Raw genomic sequence first — 18116 nt, forward strand, 5'->3', positions numbered from 1 at the left:
TTAATTTCACTTACTTTTGGTTGACTAATTAGTCCAACAGTGAGTGAATTTCAACAAGCTTTGTATAAACATATTTCTGGAGAAACATGACATACGTGGACACCCCTCCAAATTACACATTTCCTGTCCCGGTGACACCCTATATTCCTCTCCATAGGAATAGAAGGATATGATGTATGTGGCCACCCCACAAAATTGCAAATATCCTGCCCCAGTGACACCCTGTATTCCTCTCCATAGGAACAGGAGGATAAGACGTACATGGACACCTTCCAAATTAAACATGTTCTGTCCTGGTGCCACCCTATGTGCTCCATAGGAATAAGAAGATATGATGTAGGTGGACACACATCCAAATTAAATACTTCCTATCCCAGTGTCACATTGCATCTCTTCCCCATTGGAAGTGGAGGATGTGACGTACATTGCCTCCCTCCATATTGCACATTTCCTGTCTCGTTGACACCCTATGCGTCTCTCCATAGGAATAGCAGGATATGACGTATGTGGACACCCTTCCAAATGACATTTCCTGGCTTGGTGATACCCTATGTTCCTCTATATCTAAATGAGGTGAAGTTGTATGTGGACATGCCTCCAGATTACACGTTTCCTGTCTCGTTGACACCTTATGTGTCTCTCCATAGGAATAGCAGGATATGACGTATGTGGACATGCCTCCAGATTACATATTTCCTGTCTTGGTGATAACCTATGTTCCTCTCTATATCTAAATGAGGTGAAGTTGTATGTGGACATGCCTACAGATTACACGTTTCCTGTCTCGACACCCTATGTGTCTCTCCATAAGAATAGCAGGATAATGACGTATGTGGACATGCCTCCAGATTACATATTTCCTGTCCTTTGACGCCCTGTGTTCTTCTCCACCATAAATAGGAGGATATGACGTAAGCGGACATCCCCCTCCATAATAAACACTTCCTTCCCTGGTGGCACACTGTGTTCCTCCCCATAGGAATATAGAACGTATGCGGCCACCCCTCCAAATTAAACACTTCCTGTCCCGGTGACACCCTATGTTCCTCTCTACAGGAATATATAATGTACGTGGCCCCCACCCCTCCAAATTACACACTTCCTGTCCCGGTGATGCCCTGGCAGAAGGGAGAAAGACAGAGGATCTGAGGGAACTTGGAGACAATAAAGTTTCTAAGCTAGTCACAGTTGGCAGGAGGGATTAAACAAAGTTTCCTGAAAACATCACAGCCCCCTGCCTCAGTACTACCCCCTGCTGGAGGAGTTATGCAAATATGAACATGTGCTGGATGTCAATCTGAAGGAGTGGGCGTTTCTAGGCAGGCTGCATTTGCATATGCCCACATGTGATGCTGAGCCTCCAAATTTAAAAGACCTTAAAATGAAAGGGATGAAGCCAGGGATTTCCAGCGTAAGATGATGCTGGATGTCCTCCAGCCAGGAAAGGAGGAGTCGGGGGGCTCTATCTGACTTGCTGCAGCTTCTAATGCACATTGTGAGAAGCTCACGGTGTGCAGTGAAACCAGGGTAAAGCCATTTTAGTCCAGAGGAGCCTGCACAGCTGTACAAGACTTACAAACCCCAGCCTTATGTATGAATCAATACCATAAGAAAAAAACAAAAAACGCAGTAGTAGTAGAGATGTAGATCTGCCACCCAGTGGAGGTGATAAGGAAAACATCAGTGGGCTCTGAGCTGGATATAATAATTACGCTTCAAAGCAAAATGAAAGAGCCTGGAAAGCGGACCCTTGTCTACTCTCTCTGCTCACAGCACACAGAGTACAAGCAGGGTTCAGCCTGCGGGAGAACAAATATACTTAACGACAGAAAGCAATAATATAGAGCCTGAAGGAGGAACTCCGGGCGAACTCCAGCAGAAAATATGGTCTCACTCTTTAGAGTGAAGCCGCCATATGTGAGGAGCAGAAGCTCATCCTGGGCTGGAGTTCTTTCATGGCTCGTATGGTTTATATTTGTGCTTGTGATAAATGCAACTTAATTCCCCCCCCCCCCCATCTATTTCTGTTGGATTGAACCAACAAGGCGCCAATTTGGTCCTCAGGATAGCGGCATTGACCATTCTCCACTGCCACCAGGGGGCATCACAGCTGATTGTTTTGATTTATCGCGTTTTTAAGTCCAAAAGCCTTCAATGAAACCTCCGGCGCCATCCCCACCTGAACAATACAACCACACAAGCGGGGTTTTCTATTGGATATCGTGAAGCCAACGCCAGAGGAACACATGGGGAGATCCCATGAGCCAGATAAAGTGCAGTTCTATGTAACAACTCTGTTCCTCCGATACAGCAAAGCGCCCGTCAGACCGATAAGTGCCTCATGAATAATTAAATATATCTTTACTCTACACTCTGTCCATATACATCCAGCTAAAGGGATTATTGTGCGGTGAATCTTCACCGCCGTTACCGAGAAAAGGATGACGCAAACCGATACCACAGGTAGGAAGTGGAGCCCTTGAAACTGACAACAATATTTCAACAAATGAAATGGAAAGTCTATTCCGGTAGCACAAACGTGTCTTATGTGCACGTCCCACCACATACCAATGAATGCTTTGTATTGTATGTCTTGCATACGTGGATCTGTAGCCCCCACACATGCTGCGGATGACTTATTGCGGCGGTTTTATCGTCCATCCCGCAAGGCAATCGTTCAAGAGAGATTATATTGCTGTCACCAGTCTTGCGTCTGTAGCCCGAGGCCATGGGGGGAAGTCGTTATATACACATCTCTAAGGGAGACTTCAGACAAGACTTCTCTTGTCATTGGCCATGTCTGTGGACAGTTCAGTGGAGTCTCCCGGGTTCAGCAAATAGTTCATAGGAATGGAGAAGAAGGGAGCAGGAATTCCACGTGACGGATGCTCAGTTCCTCTTATTCATCAGCTGTCGGTCTCTCCTCTTCTTTTCCATGAGTCTGATGGACAGAAAGAAACAGAAATAATGACATCCAGTTTTAGTATGATAGAGTACCCAACTCAAATACACTCTATGGCCAATGGCTGGGGGACACCTGACCATCACACCTAGATGCTTGTTGGATATCCCATTCCAAGATCATGGGCATTAATATTGAGTTGTCTACCCCCCACCCCTTCATGGCTTTTTGGACATCCCATTATAAGAAGATGACCACTGATATGGGAGTTGGCACCCCATAGCCATTACTATGGGGTTGTCTACCTCTCCGCCCTCCCATTTCAAAGCCCATGGCCATTAATATGGAGTTGGCACCCTATGGCCATTACAATGTAGATGTCTATACCTTGGCCCCTCTTTGGCTTGTTGGACATCCTATTCCAAGACGATGACCACTGATATGAAGTTGGTACCCCATAGCCATTACTATGGGGTTGTCTACCCCTCCGCCCTCCCATTTCAAGGCCCATGGCCATTAATATGAAGTTGGCATCACATGGCCATTACTATAGAGTTGTCTACCTCCCTGCCCCTCCATGGCTTGATGGACATCTCGTTCCAAGACCACGGCCATTATTATGGAGTTAGTACCGCATTTCCATTACTATAGAGTTGTCTACCTCCCTGCCCCTTTATGGCTTGTTGGACATCCCATTCCAAGACCATGACCATTAATATGGATTTGGCTCCCCTAGGTAATTACTATGCAGTTGTCTATTCCCTGCCCCTCCATGGCCATTACTATGGAGTTGGCCCCACATTTGTGGCTATATTATCCTCCAATCTTCTGGGAAGGCTTTCCACAAGATTTTGGAGGGTGTCTGTAGGATTTGCACCAATTTGTGGGGTCAGGTACCGATAGTGGATAAGAAGACCTGGCTCACAAGCGGCGTTCCAATTCATTCAAAAGGTGTTCAATAGGGTTGAGGTCAGAGCTCTGTGCGGGACACTTGAGTTCCTCCACACCAAACTGGTCACACCATATCTTTATGGAGCTAGCTTTGTACCCAGGGGCAGAGTCATGCTGAAACAGTAAAGGGTCTTTACCAAACTGGTCCCACAAGGTTGGAGGAGCACAAATGTCTACAATGTCTTTGTATGATGGAGTATTACCATACTAGGACCCTTCACTGGAGACACCTGAACTCCATCATTTGAAGGACCACATCATTTTGGCCATATAGTGTAGAATGGAAAGAACCAGCTTCCATTCCTGTGGGACACCGCTACTAAGTTGGTTTAGAATAGGTTCTAGGAGCCTGTACAACTGTGCAAGATGAATGAAAGACTGGAGGTCAGATTTAAACTCACTTTCTGTTGCGCACTTCGGTAAGCTCAAGTAGTCTCTCCTGGGCCGCTCGGAGCTCATCCAGCCGCTGCTGGTAGCGGGAGTCGCAGTTATTGGCACGCTCATAGCTGGAAACCTGGTTGGAAAGTTCACTGGCTCGGTCGCGCAGCTGCTGGATGGACGTGTATAGATTCTCATCATCTTCCTCCTGTGTATGGAAGACAGCAGGCCATCATAAGCGGACACCACTGGAAGGAAGGTGCAGATTAACATGTATCTAAAATCAAAACTTGGATGGGGCAGAGAAGAATGACAACCCCATGAAAGTTTAGAAATTCAGACAAGTTCTTTGCAACTTCATTGCTGTCTGTACGTTACGGTTTGCGGTAACAACAGCTCATTTCGTGTCCTGGTGTCACAGGAACAGGAAATGCCAAAAAATATCCCGGGGGGGGGGGCACAGACAGAAAGACAAACCTCAAATCAGTGCTCTGATTATCAGTGTACATGTCCCCTATCACAGTATAGCCAGTTATTGGCTTTTCTTTCCTCAGACACTGACAGCGCTAAGAAAAGGAAATGCTTTACATGTGATCAGCTGTGATTGGACACAGTTTATCACATGGTAAAAGGCTGCTGTTATTGGCCCTTTACCTTGAAGGATTACTAAGTGCTTATACGCTAATGTTAGATTCTTTATATAATAACAGGTTTGCTTGAAAGATGTTGCTTTCCGAATTGTTGTTCTCCAGATCTTTGGAACGTCTTGTGGAACACCGAGACGTTTACGCTGGTTTACCAGCAGTTTTTCAGACGGAACGTCATACGAATATTCTCAGTACGTTCAATGGCTGGATGAATGCTGTTTGAATTCTTAGTTTGCTTTCAAACATTAGATTTTGGAAACAAATTGACTTTTCCAAACAAAAACCACATGCACTTTTAAAAAATTGTTTGTTCAAGAAGAATTTTTTTGTCCTGCTTGTTCGAATTTTCTAGTCACTGCAGTCAAAATCAAACCTCAAATTTGACACCACTAACAGTTAGAAAATTGAGCGGACCTTCTTAAAAGGAGAAATTCTGAACAAAATCCAACTAGTTTATGGCCAGCTTCATTCTTCTTGTTCTACTATGAGGTATTTGGGAGGTCAGTAAAGCTCATAGGGTGTTCCAAGATAACAGAAATGAATGTCTCTTGTAATTAGTTACGTGATCCCACGAACGGTTAGAAAATTGAGTAGACGCTCTTAAAAAAAGCAATTCTGAATAGGATCCAACTAGTTTATGGCCAGCTTCAGTCTTCTTGTTTTACAAAGAGGTTTTTGGGAGTCTGGAGGTCAATAAAGCCAATAAGGTGTTCCAAGATAACAGAACTAAATGTCTCTTAAAATTAGTCATGTGCTCCTTGTCCCAATTCCTAAGTGAATAAGTTCATATGTAAAATGTTTATATCTGGGAGGTCCTACAGGACAACTGTCCAGGACTGGGCCCTCAAAGCCTCCGGCTTTGATCAAGAGGTCAGATCTTTGGTACACCTTATCTATCTTCTTATCTGCGTGTTAATTCCTCTACTTTCTATTATTTTGTAACTTTTCTAAGTAAACCTTCAAAATCATCACTGTGAGCAGAAGGTGATGATATCCACATTATAACATACTTTATATGATAAATATAACAGTTTTCAGCTACCTCTTCCCAGGGAAACTATCGACTTGACTCTGAATTGATTGTTAATGGCACCCCAAGTGCTGGTAGCAGACGTGCATTTGGGCAAAGACGCTACAAATATGCCAAAATACGCACTGAAAAAATGCCCATGACATGCGAGTGTGACCGGCTCTCAATGGAGCTGGTTCACACAGGTCTGGGGCAGCTGTGGTTCGCATTCCAAAAGGGTCCTGTGCTTCTTTGGGTCCGGTTCAGGTGCAAATTCAGGCAACAATTTGGACCCGATTCGCACCTGAACCATTGAACAGGGACGAACCGCACCCCATGCCATACAGTGGGGAAAATAATTATTTGATCCCCTGCAGATTTTGTAAGTTGGCCCACTTATAAAGAAATGAAGGGCCTATCATTTTTTATCATAGGTGTATTTTATACGATAGAGACAGAATATCAACCAAAAATCCAGAAAAAACACATAATACAAATGTTATAAATTGAGTTGCAGTTCAGTGAGTAAAATAAGTATTTGATCCCCTTCCAACCAACAATAATTCTGGCTCCCACAGACTGGATACAGTAGGTGCTCATGTGGTAAACAGATTAGTCCTGTTAATGTAAGAAGGTTCTCCTAACGACAACTTGTTATGTGTATAAAAGACACCTTTCAACAGAATCTCTTTCTTCCATTCAATCCTCACCATCATGGGGAAGACCAAAGAGCTGTCCAAGGAGGTCAGGGACAAGATTGTAGACCTGCACAAGGCTGGAATGGGCTACAAGACCATCAGCAAGAAGCTTGGTGAGAAGGAGACAACTGTTGGAGCGATTATTCACAAATGGAAGAAATACAAAATAACCATCAATCGCCCTCGGTCTGGAGATTTCTCCTCATGGGGTGAGGATGATCATGAGAAAAGTGAAGGATCAGCCCAGAACTACACAGGAGGAACTTGTGAATGATCTCAAGACGGTTGAGACCACAGTCACCAAACAAACCATTGGTAACACAATAGGCCACCATGGATTGAAATCCTGCAGTGCCCGCAAGGTCCCCCTCCTCGAGAAGGCACATGTACAGGCCAGTCTGAAGTTTGCCAATGAACATCTAAATCAGGGGTCTCCAAACATTCTAAACAAAGGGCCAGTTTTTTGTCCTTCAGACTTTAGGAGGGCAGGACTATGGCCAGTGGGAGTGTAAGTTTTTTTTGGCATCAGTGGGAGTAAACATTTGGTATTAGGGGGAGGAATAGTGCCCCATAATTGGTTTCATGGGGAGGAATAGTACCCCATTTTTGTTGTTAGTGGGAGAAAGGGTGCCCCAATGTTGGTGTCAGGTGGCAGAGTAGTGTCTCATATCAGTGGGAGGAATAGTGGCCCAAGGGCCGAAAAAAGGCAAGCAGAGGGCCACATCTGGCCCTCGGGCCGCAGTTTGGAGACCACTGATCTAAATGATTCAGAGAAGGATTGGGAGAAAGTGCTGTGGTCAGATGACACCAAAATTGAGCTCTTTCACATTAATGCTGACTATGACCCTAAGAACACCATCCCTACAGTCAAGCATGGAGGTGGAGACATTATGCTTTGGGGGTGTTTTTCTGTTAAAGGTACAGGCCGACTTTACCACATTGCAGGGCCAATGAACGGGGCCATGTATTGTAAAATCTTGGAGGAGAACCTTCTTCCCTCAGCCAGAACACTGAAGATGGGTCATGGATGGGCCTTCCAGCATGACAATGACCCAAAAACATACCGCCAAGGCAACAAAGGAGTGGCTCAAGAAGAAGCACATTAAGGCCATGGAGTGGCCTAGTCAGTCTCCAGACCTTAATCCTATAGAAAATATATGGAAGGAGCTGAAACTTGGAGTTGCCAGGAGACAGCCAAGAAATCTGAAGGATTTAGAGAAGATCTGTAAAGAAGAGTGGACCAAAATCCCTCCTGAGATGTTTGCAAACCTGGTCACCAACTACAAGAAATGTCTGACCTCTGTGATCTCCAACAAGGGTTTCTCCACCAACTACTAAGTCATGTTCTGCTTGGGGATCAAATACTTATTTTACTCCCTGAACTGCAACTCCATTTATAACATTTGTATTGTGTGTTTTATCTGGATTTTTGGTTGATATTCTGTCTCTATCATATAAAATACACCTATGATAAAAATTATAGACCCTTCATTTCTTCGTAAGTGGGCAAACTTACAAAATCTGCAGGGGAGCAAATCATTGTTTTCCCCACTGTATGCGAACCCGGCATCACTCTCATCTGAAAGTCAGGCTAACTGTAACTCTGGAGAGAGGCAGCTGTAATAATAGACACAGTAAATCATTTCATAGCTTCATTCATTCTGACCGACAAAAAAAAAAAAGGTCCTTGAAAAAAATGACAGGTCCACTTTACAGAAAGGCCCCTATAGATACACCCCATGTGATGGGTGTGATGGAGACCAGCCAGGGAAGATCTCAGATACATCACCTTAGCGTTGGCGATCTCAATGTGCACCAGCAGGGCCGCCAGCTCCAGCTCCTCGCTGTAACTATTCCGCAGTGGGACCGAGCGATAGCCTAGACACAGAAAATACGGGTCAGCAAAATCCTGTCTCTGCACAATGGTACACGGACTCTGCTGATTAAAGAAGGCCTCCGCCCAAACATAGGACTAAAATAATATACATTGCATGTGGGCTTTTTCTGCAAGCAATTCTAACTCTGTTCAGCCCACTTTGCGATTTACATTTTACAGCCACACTGCATACGCCAAGTGAAGGCGACACCACTATTCCCTTTTCTCTCCAGCTCCCAGTGAATGAAACATGTTAGACCTGACAGCACTCCAATCTGGAATTGAAGCCTACTGGCTTCTCAACTGTCCACTCTCAACCTGATTCCTACTACTCAGAGCACCATGGGGAGATAATATAAAGATAGATTTCAGGTATATATTGGATTTATATCAAAAGGGAGATCTAAAACATAAAACCAAAAAAAAAAAAAAAAGAAACAAATTAAAAACGACTCCAAATGATTTTCTTAATTTTTTTTTTACAAAGGATTCCCAGAGCACTATGGGTTACCTAAATTAAGGCCTAGTTCACACCAAGTGCACTGAGCTGTGTTGGTGATCAATGATCTTTTACATTGTACTCCTGAGAAGTGAATCTAGAATTGAATCTCCCTAAGGCCCCTTTCACACAGGCGGAGACAGTTTAGATCTGCCTGTCAGTTTTTTCAGGCGGACCTGAATGGACGCTCCATACATCTCTATGGAGCACCAGATGTCAGTGGTGACATGTCCGCTGACATCCGATCCGCCCCGATTCGATCCGCTCCACTAAATCCAGACGGATGGAGACCCTATTTTCCATCCGTCGATCGGATTGGATGAAAACAGACAGCCGGTCCGTTTTCATCCGATTCCCCCATAGAGGAAAGCGGAGATCTGACAGGTCCGTCCCTCCAGTGTGCGGAGACGGACTTGTCATCAGCCAGCTCAGTGGGGATCAACGGATCTATTCCTGCTGAGCAAGCGGATGTCTGAAAACAGATCCGCCCGTGTGAAAAGGGGCCTTATATTCAATTCCAGATATAAGTTTATTTCAATTACAAACCCAACGCATTTCGGGGGTTGAAGCACTTCCTCAGGGCTAAAGAGCAACATGAAAAGTGAAAAAATAAATAAAATGTATTAATATACATTAATGTATATTATTCATTATAAAAGGGAACAACAATAATGGGGGCATCATAGAAATAAAAGGATATTCAATTCATAACAATATTGGTGATAAATATTATGAATTTAATATCCTTTTATTTTTTTATTATCCCATTTCATTTTGTTCCCTATATTTTAGAATGAAGTGTTACGTTATATATAATAGAATCTTTTATTTATTTTTTACTCTTTGTGTTACACTGACACCAATGATAGGGCACTATTCCTCTCACTGACACCAATGATGATGGGGCACTATTCCTCTCACTGACACCAATGATGGGGCACTATTCCTCTCACTGACACCAATGATGGGGTACTATTCCTCTCACTGACACCAATGATGATGGGGCACTATTCCTCTCACTGACACCAATGATGGGGCACTATTCCTCTCACTGACACCAATGATGGGGCACTATTCCTCCCGCTGACATCAATGATGGGGCACTATTCCTCCCACTGAGACCAATTATGGGGCACTATTCCTCCTCCTACTAACGACAGGCACAATGTCTTTTTTTTATTCCCCCTGACTACCAAGCCTGAGGCATTGTTACTCCCACTGACCACAGTCTGGCCTCTCTAATGGACAGTAAACTGGACCTTTGTTTAGAAAGTCTGGAGAACTCGGATTTAGGAGAAAATTTGCCTATCAACAGCCCCTAAAGCTAAGCCAACTCTACTAACAGACCCTGCTTAAAGGGGGTCAGCAGCTCAGCCAGTAGACTGAAGTTCTCCATTATATAGGTATGACTTTGCCGATTCAATCAGTGTATGGCAGCCGGCATCGCTCACCTGTCTTTAGCGCCTTCACAGGAAATGTGGCCTGAGCCAGGAAGTTGGGATCGCTAAACATGTCCTCTTCGTACACCACGAATCTCAGGAAGGCAAACTCGGGATTATTAATGTCAAATACAAACTCTTTCATCAACCAAACCGGGTTCAAACCGTTATCAGCTGTACAGGGAAGAGAGGTGCATGCTTCAATACAGGGAGGATATAGTAAACCAATACAGGGAGAATATAGTAAACCAATACGGGGGGATATAGTAAACCAATAGGTGGGTATATAGTAAACCAATAGGTGGGGATATAGTAAACCAATAGGTGGGGATATAGTAAAAGGTGTGTTGGCTTGCGTGGTATTTATGCCCCCGATGACATCAGTTATGACGAAACATGTTGGGCCGTGCTATCTCACGTGACGTCGCCACGCCTCTTTGGACTGGTAAATGTATGAAGTATTGTTTGGAATCTTCGTTATACAGCCTGGGGATGTACCGGCTGGCCAGCTATCTTTGAGTTACAAACAAGGCCTGGCTAAGCCTGTCAGCCAGCTTAGAAGGAAAGGAAACACTAATGGGGGCTTTGATGTGGATTTTTCCATGTTTGGTTTTATGCTGAACCTCGTGAACTATGTGGTTACTATTGATGCCACTGCATATTGGAGCGTGAGACATACCTCAGAATCCCAACAAACAGCATGGATCCCGTTGTGATGGGACTGTCATCCATATGCTGATGTGACTCGGTAGTGGGGTCTATACATAGGTGTGTATAGGATGAAATGAAGTGCTAAGCAAAGTATGGAAGGTTGCCAGGGGGGACTCACCCACAACGTCGCTCTTGTTCTTGCTGTTGTCGAACTCCGAGCCGCAGACCTCCACCTCCACAAAGGGGCAGACGATGCTGCGACCGTTCTTTGGGAGGTGCCTAGCGCCCAGGATCTGGAAGAAGAAAATCCAAAAACACACCAATTAAAGGAGATTGGAGTTGCCATCTTTAGACGTATAAGCTACGGATCGGTCATCTTGAGCATTGCTTCACTACCTGCTGAGCTAATTATCTAGAAAAGGAATATAGCCAGTGTGGTCAGGTCTCCTGGCCTCCATGCCTCCATATTTATATCCTGACAGGTTTTCTTTAACTGTAACCGTCAGTGGTGCTGAAAATTTTACCGCAATCAGAAGCAATAAAAGGACAGGACTATGTTAGGAGAAAGTACTATGTAAGCGAAATAGGGGTACCCATTAATATCCAACTAAAAAGCCATAGAGTAGGTCAATCTAACAGCTCCAAGAGGAGACTGGACTTTTCCCACACTCCGAATTGATGTACCACCAACTGCCATATGTGGTTCTTGAACAGTTTTGTTTACACAAGCCTTAGAGCTGCCAGAGTTCCATGGAACCCTGGGGTTCCTCCAGAGGTTGCTTGCAGTTCCTTGATCTGTGGATGGTTGACCTTCGATTTGATGATGCCTGCAAAGTTTTGTGGCCAACACCACTTGGCAGAGCCAGCTACATGACACCAATGATCTTTTAACTGCGTGCAAGGGTGGCATTTTGACTTCCCACTGACCACCAATGTAAGGAGCATTCTTCCCACTGACCGCCAATGTAAGGGACATTCTTCTCACTGATCACCAATGTAAGGAACATTCTTCTCACTGATCACCAATGTAAGGAACATTCTTCCCACTGATCACCAATGTAAGGAACATTCTTCTCACTGATCACCAATGTAAGGGACATTCTTCTCACTGATCACCAATGTAAGGAACATTCTTCTCACTGATCACCAATGTAAGGAACATTCTTCTCACTGATCACCAATGTAAGGAACATTCTTCCCACTGATCACCAATGTAAGGAACATTCTTCTCACTCAAAAACATACACAGTGCAGCGCAAAATGTATATAAGAATAGATAAAAATAATAATAAAAAAGTCCAAAACACCAGAAAAAATGGCAACAGCACAGATCCTTCACATGTGTAGGGACATTCTTCCCATTGCCCACCAATGTAAGGAACATTCTTCTCACTGATCACCAATGTAAGGGACATTCTTCCCATTGCCCACCAATGTAAGGGACATTCTTCCCACTGACCACCAATGTAAGGGACATTCTTCTCACTGACCACCAATGTAAGGAACATTCTTCTCACTGATCACCAATGTAAGGAACATTCTTCTCACTGATCACCAATGTAAGGGACATTCTTCCCACTGATCACCAATGTAAGGGACATTCTTCCCACTGATCACCAATGTAAGGGACATTCTTCTCACTGATCACCAATGTAAGGAACATTCTTCTCACTGATCACCAATGTAAGGAACATTCTTCTCACTGATCACCAATGTAAGGGACATTCTTCTCACTGATCACCAATGTAAGGGACATTCTTCCCACTGATCACCAATGTAAGGAACATTCTTCTCACTGATCACCAATGTAAGGGACATTCTTCTCACTGATCACCAATGTAAGGAACATTCTTCTCACTGATCACCAATGTAAGGGACATTCTTCCCATTGCCCACCAATGTAAGGGACATTCTTCCCACTGACCACCAATGTAAGGAACATTCTTCCCACTGATCACCAATGTAAGGAACATTCTTCTCACTGATCACCAATGTAAGGAACATTCTTCCCACTGATCACCAATGTAAGGAACATTCTTCTCACTCAAAAACATACACAGTGCAGCGCAAAATGTATATAAGAATAGATAAAAATAATAATAAAAAAGTCCAAAACACCAGAAAAAATGGCAACAGCACAGATCCTTCACATGTGTGGGACATTCTACTCACTGATCTCCAATATAAGAGGTATTCTCACTGATCAATCGCCAATGTAAGGGACATTCTTCCTACTGATCACCAATGTAAGGAACATTCTTCTCACTGATCACCAATGTAAGGAACATTCTTCTCACTGATCACCAATGTAAGGAACATTCTTCTCACTGATCACCAATGTAAGGAACATTCTTCTCACTGATCACCAATGTAAGGAACATTCTTCTCACTGATCACCAATGTAAGGAGCATTCTTCCCACTGATCACCAATGTAAGGAACATTCTTCCCACCGATCACCAATGTAAGGAGCATTCTTCCCACTGATCACCAATGTAAGGAGCATTCTTCTCACTGATCACCAATGTAAGGAACATTCTTCTCACTGATCACCAATGTAAGGAACATTCTTCTCACTGATCACCAATGTAAGGAACATTCTTCTCACTGATCACCAATGTAAGGAGAATTCTTCTCAATGACCTCAAATGTAAGGTACATTCTTCCCACTGACCACCAATAAAGGAGGCATTTTGCCCAAGACCTGAAAATTTCAAGGGTTCCTCCGGAGGAAAAAGGCTGAGAAAGTCTGCCTTTAGAATATCCACAGACAAACCAACTTGTCCTTAAATACTACTAAGTCCTCCTAATGGAATGCACCTCTGGATACAATGGCACAGAGAGAAAAGGCAGTCACAGAGTTTGAACTCATTTGCATGAATAATATCCTTTAAAGACTGGGTGATTCGGCCAAAACTTTCCTTAGGTCTATTAGGTCCAAACTACATAAACTGGGCCTTCCAACCTCAAATGTTTTTTATGGGCTGTGGAAATGCTCTACATGCTTTATGTAATAGTAGATATACATACAACAATTCTGGTCAAAGATTAACAGCTTTTTTTAAGTAGCCTTGGATCTGCCCAATATCCTTAATCCAAAGAATTGTCTTCTGGGCTTCCTAGGTGGCTTACCATCACTAGCGCAATACTGCTTTTGCATACTGTATTTGTATGTTAGAAAGATGATACTCCTCACCTGGACCCTTGTGCGAATGGAAACAGCTTATACATACCACTCTATGACTGTACAAACTTAGAAAACAAACTAAGGGTTTGAGGGACTTGGCTTCACTCAACCCATAATCTACCCGAATCATCAACTAGTGATGGAGGTTTACAGCGAATTGGTTGCCACCTACCTGGATCTGCACTGTGATTGGCTCCACAATCTTCAGGCTGTTTTTATCAAACGGGTCGAAAATATCATCCCTCATGATGTCTGGCTGTAGGACGTACCCGCACTGTCCGCCCAGCGTGAAGAGCGCCTGGTTAAGCTGCATGGGCTTGTCTATAAACACAAAGTGAAAGGGTTATATAAAGTACAAGTGATGTAGAAGACCCTCAGCAGCCAAAATCTTAGACATTTCCTACACGGAGATGACACATTTAGTTGACCCTTCATTTTTATGAGACCTCAGGGAGGAGGAGAATCTGACTTTTGGAGCTGACTTACTAATAGAATGGTTGAGGAAAGTGGAAAGATAATGCTGGACCCAAAGAGTTATCTTACTGGTATGGTTATCTTAGGTATGGATGTTGGTGTAAATGATCTGGTTCCTGGGCAGGCAGCTTCTACAGTTCAGAGGATCTCCACAGTCTCCTTGGCTTGAAGTGTGATGTAACGAGAATTGAAATTGAAATTGTAGTGCAAGGGAAATAAGAAAAAACAGCATTTTTGATGGCATGTGATTGGTTGAATAAAGTTGACACAACTTCACCTTATGGTATGTGAACATTCACTGTGAAAAGAGGGTGGTGAATGGTCCCTACTCCATTAGTAGTATAATGAGAATTGACATTGAAGCAGCACACCACTGCTAAGAGGCCCAGATACAACTTTATTCCATTAAAAGTCAGGGATACAATCCAAAAAAAGTAGGCAACACATTTTGGGGGTCCAAGCTCCGACTTCATCAGGGCTTAAATGGAAACAATGTGAACAAGCCAGAAATGAACTGGACTTCAAAATGCAATGGTATTTTTCCAGTGTGAAATACAAGCAGAGGCCTTATCAGCAGCAGGAAAAAAATACCATTGTGGGTCCAGTTCACTTCTGGCTTGTTCACATTGTTTCCAGTCAAGCCCTGATGAAGGGGTGCTTAGACCCCTGAAACATGTTGGCTACACCCCTGACTTTTAATAGAATAAAGTTGTATATGGACCTCTTAGCAGTGGTGTGCTGCTTCAATGTCAATTCTCATTATACTACTAATGGAGTGGGGACCGTTCACCACCCTCTTTTCACAGTGAATGTTCACATACCATAAGGTGAAGTTGTGTCAACTTTATTCAACCAATCACATGCCATCAAAAATGCTGTTTTTTCTTATTTCCCTTGCACTACATTGGGTATCGAAAGCAAACACAGCTTCAGCCTATTCACTAAGCTAGGTCAACATTCAGATTGTTAAGTGAACAATCTTTGCTCCTTTATTAGATCAGCCCCTGCATGTGTGACCGGTACCTGGAGTCTGGAAATTGAGGGCCACCAGCTGGCTTCCACAAATCCACATGGCAAGTGGGTCATAGTTGGAGGAGTCCAGTCGCTGTCCTTTGGGGTAGACCCGACTCAGCTGACGCCTGTTATACTGCAGGAACTTCTTCCCTTTGCTGCGGTTGGCGTATTTCTCTGCCTTGGTCTCGGGGAATGAAGACATGTCGCGGTAGCAGGCCTTCTCTGTCCCGATCTCTGCGAAGACAGAAGTCAGATGACACTGCAGATGGTCACATTCACTACCCAGAAACTCATCACTGATAACAACCTTCTAGGCTCCTTACAGTCTGGCTTTCGCCTGCAACGCTCAACAGAAACTGCCCTGCTAAAACTCACTAATGACCTACTAACTACCAAAACTAATGGCGGCCACTCTACTCATAGACCTTTCTCCTGCTTTTGATACAGTTGACCACCCTCTCCTCAAAAAAGCTCCACTCCCTTGGCCTCCAAGAATGGGCTCTTTTTTGGTTCTCCAACCACCTATCTAAGCGTTCCTTGAGGGTCATCTACAACTCCATCTCTTCTTCTCTTGTTCTTTCCGTAGGGGTCCCTCAAGGCTTTGCCCTCTGGGGTTTTTCTGTTTCGATGTATCCTTCTTGCCTTGGTCAGTAATTTACTAAGGGACATATCTGTTTGGATGTCTCACCACTTAAAACTCAACTATTCCAAAGCTGGGCTCAAATTCAAGATCAATAGCACAATTCTCAGTTCCTCTTCTAATGCCAGGGTGTTACATATAATCCTGACCTCTTTCAGCCTCACCTGCCATAAACATAATAAAAAACAAAAAACGATTGAGCTTCGAGGGGGTCGTTACTGAAGTTCTACCCCACCACTGGTCAAAATTTGGGGCTCCTATCTATAGTTCTGGAGATACGGGGCTCCTTGCCCAGCCTGTCAGATGCTACATACAGAGCGGCCAGTTTAAATACAAGCTTAGCATCAGACAGAGGATGAGCCCACAGTGCTTCTCCTCACTTCTTGTCAGAGGCACTGAGCTCAATGGACAGTTTGGAGTCTTGGACCAATGGTAAAGTACCATTAGCCCCAGCTGTCCAATAAAAATGCTGCAGTGGAGGCACGCCTCTCACTGCAGTGTCATAGAAGGGGGCGTGTCTAAAAGACAAATACTCCCTTCCAGCCCTCTTATCTATAGGGAAAAAACATGTGTTTATGTGTATAAGATTTACCCACAATCCCATGTTTTTCTCACACAGTTGGGAGGAAGAATGAGAATCTGCTGCTCATAAAAAGGTACAAGCTAAATCATATTATTATGTTATAAGATAATAATGTATTATTTATCTAATTACTGTGAAATTACTTCAGTAATTTGCCCATTAAACAACCTGCTTGAGTACAGTATTTGAAAATATAGTAAATTACCTTAAAAACAATATATAATAATTATTTGTATATTACTTATTTCTGGTAATTAACCCCTTGCCACCCAGGCCAATTCTGACACTTCTCTCCTACATTGTAAAAATCAAATTTTTTTTGCTAGAAAATGACTCAGAACCCCCAAACATTATATATATATATATATAAAATAAATAATAAAAAAAATATATATATATATATATATATATATATATATATATATATATATATATATATATATATATATATATATATTTATTTATTTTCTAGCACACATTCTAGGGAATAAAATGGCAGTCGTTGCGACTTTTCATGACACACCATATTTGCGCAGCCAGAACGGCAGTTTTAAAGAATGCCTGACTCGAAAACGCAGCTAGCAAGGAGGCTGACATGCCCCCTCCCCCACCCCACCATCTACATTCTGCCTGTCAGTGCTGGTCTTGGGCAAATGCGAAGAGCTGGAGACAAGCGGCAGCCATCACAGACCCCATCTCCTTGCTAGCTGCGTTATCGGATGGCTGTACAGGTAAGGGGGACTCCTTGTCAGACCACATAGTTATCTGCAAATAATCTGCCAGAAATGAACGTCTTACTTTCTTCATCAAAAGGCACCGGGCGGCAATAGACGACCAGCTCAGAGAGCTCCAACGCGATCTTCTTTCTCCTCTCCATTATCTTCCCCTCCTGCATCTGTGAACATATAGAGCCGCAATAGTGTTTATACGGTGCATATAGGTACCTCCCCTCCCCCCAGCATTTCTAGCTGTGGCCTTCCTGAATAACGGAAGATGATCCATGTAGCATTGAATGCCTGGAATCCATCTGCCCTTAGCTCAGACATGCAGGGAGGAGGGTGTGCTTAGCTGAGAGCCCCTCCTCCCATCCTCCTATAAAGACTCCTGGGATATATGACATCATTTTGGCCTAGGCCAGAAAACAGGAAGCAACTGAAGAAATGTAAAAA

At 43.6% G+C, this 18116-nt stretch overlaps 1 protein-coding gene across 2 annotated transcripts in view; it reads right to left on the reverse strand.

The window, feature by feature from the left end:
* Positions 1–717: 717 nt before the first annotated feature.
* The window catches only part of LOC141144060 (1-phosphatidylinositol 4,5-bisphosphate phosphodiesterase gamma-1-like), a 165991-nt gene continuing 148592 nt past the window's right edge, over positions 718–18116 (reverse strand). For both annotated transcript variants that reach the window (XM_073629419.1, XM_073629418.1), the window contains exons 25-32: positions 17746–17842; positions 15734–15958; positions 14409–14557; positions 11229–11343; positions 10412–10573; positions 8375–8463; positions 4255–4439; positions 718–2941 (exon numbers count right to left, since the gene is read on the reverse strand). In XM_073629419.1, coding sequence (XP_073485520.1) covers positions 2890–2941; positions 4255–4439; positions 8375–8463; positions 10412–10573; positions 11229–11343; positions 14409–14557; positions 15734–15958; positions 17746–17842 — 1074 coding nt within the window. In that variant the 3' untranslated portion in view covers positions 718–2889. The remainder of the gene's footprint in view (positions 2942–4254; positions 4440–8374; positions 8464–10411; positions 10574–11228; positions 11344–14408; positions 14558–15733; positions 15959–17745; positions 17843–18116) is intronic.

This window comes from Aquarana catesbeiana, linkage group LG05, assembly GCF_042186555.1.
Source record: "Aquarana catesbeiana isolate 2022-GZ linkage group LG05, ASM4218655v1, whole genome shotgun sequence".
Taxonomy (NCBI): domain Eukaryota; kingdom Metazoa; phylum Chordata; class Amphibia; order Anura; family Ranidae; genus Aquarana; species Aquarana catesbeiana.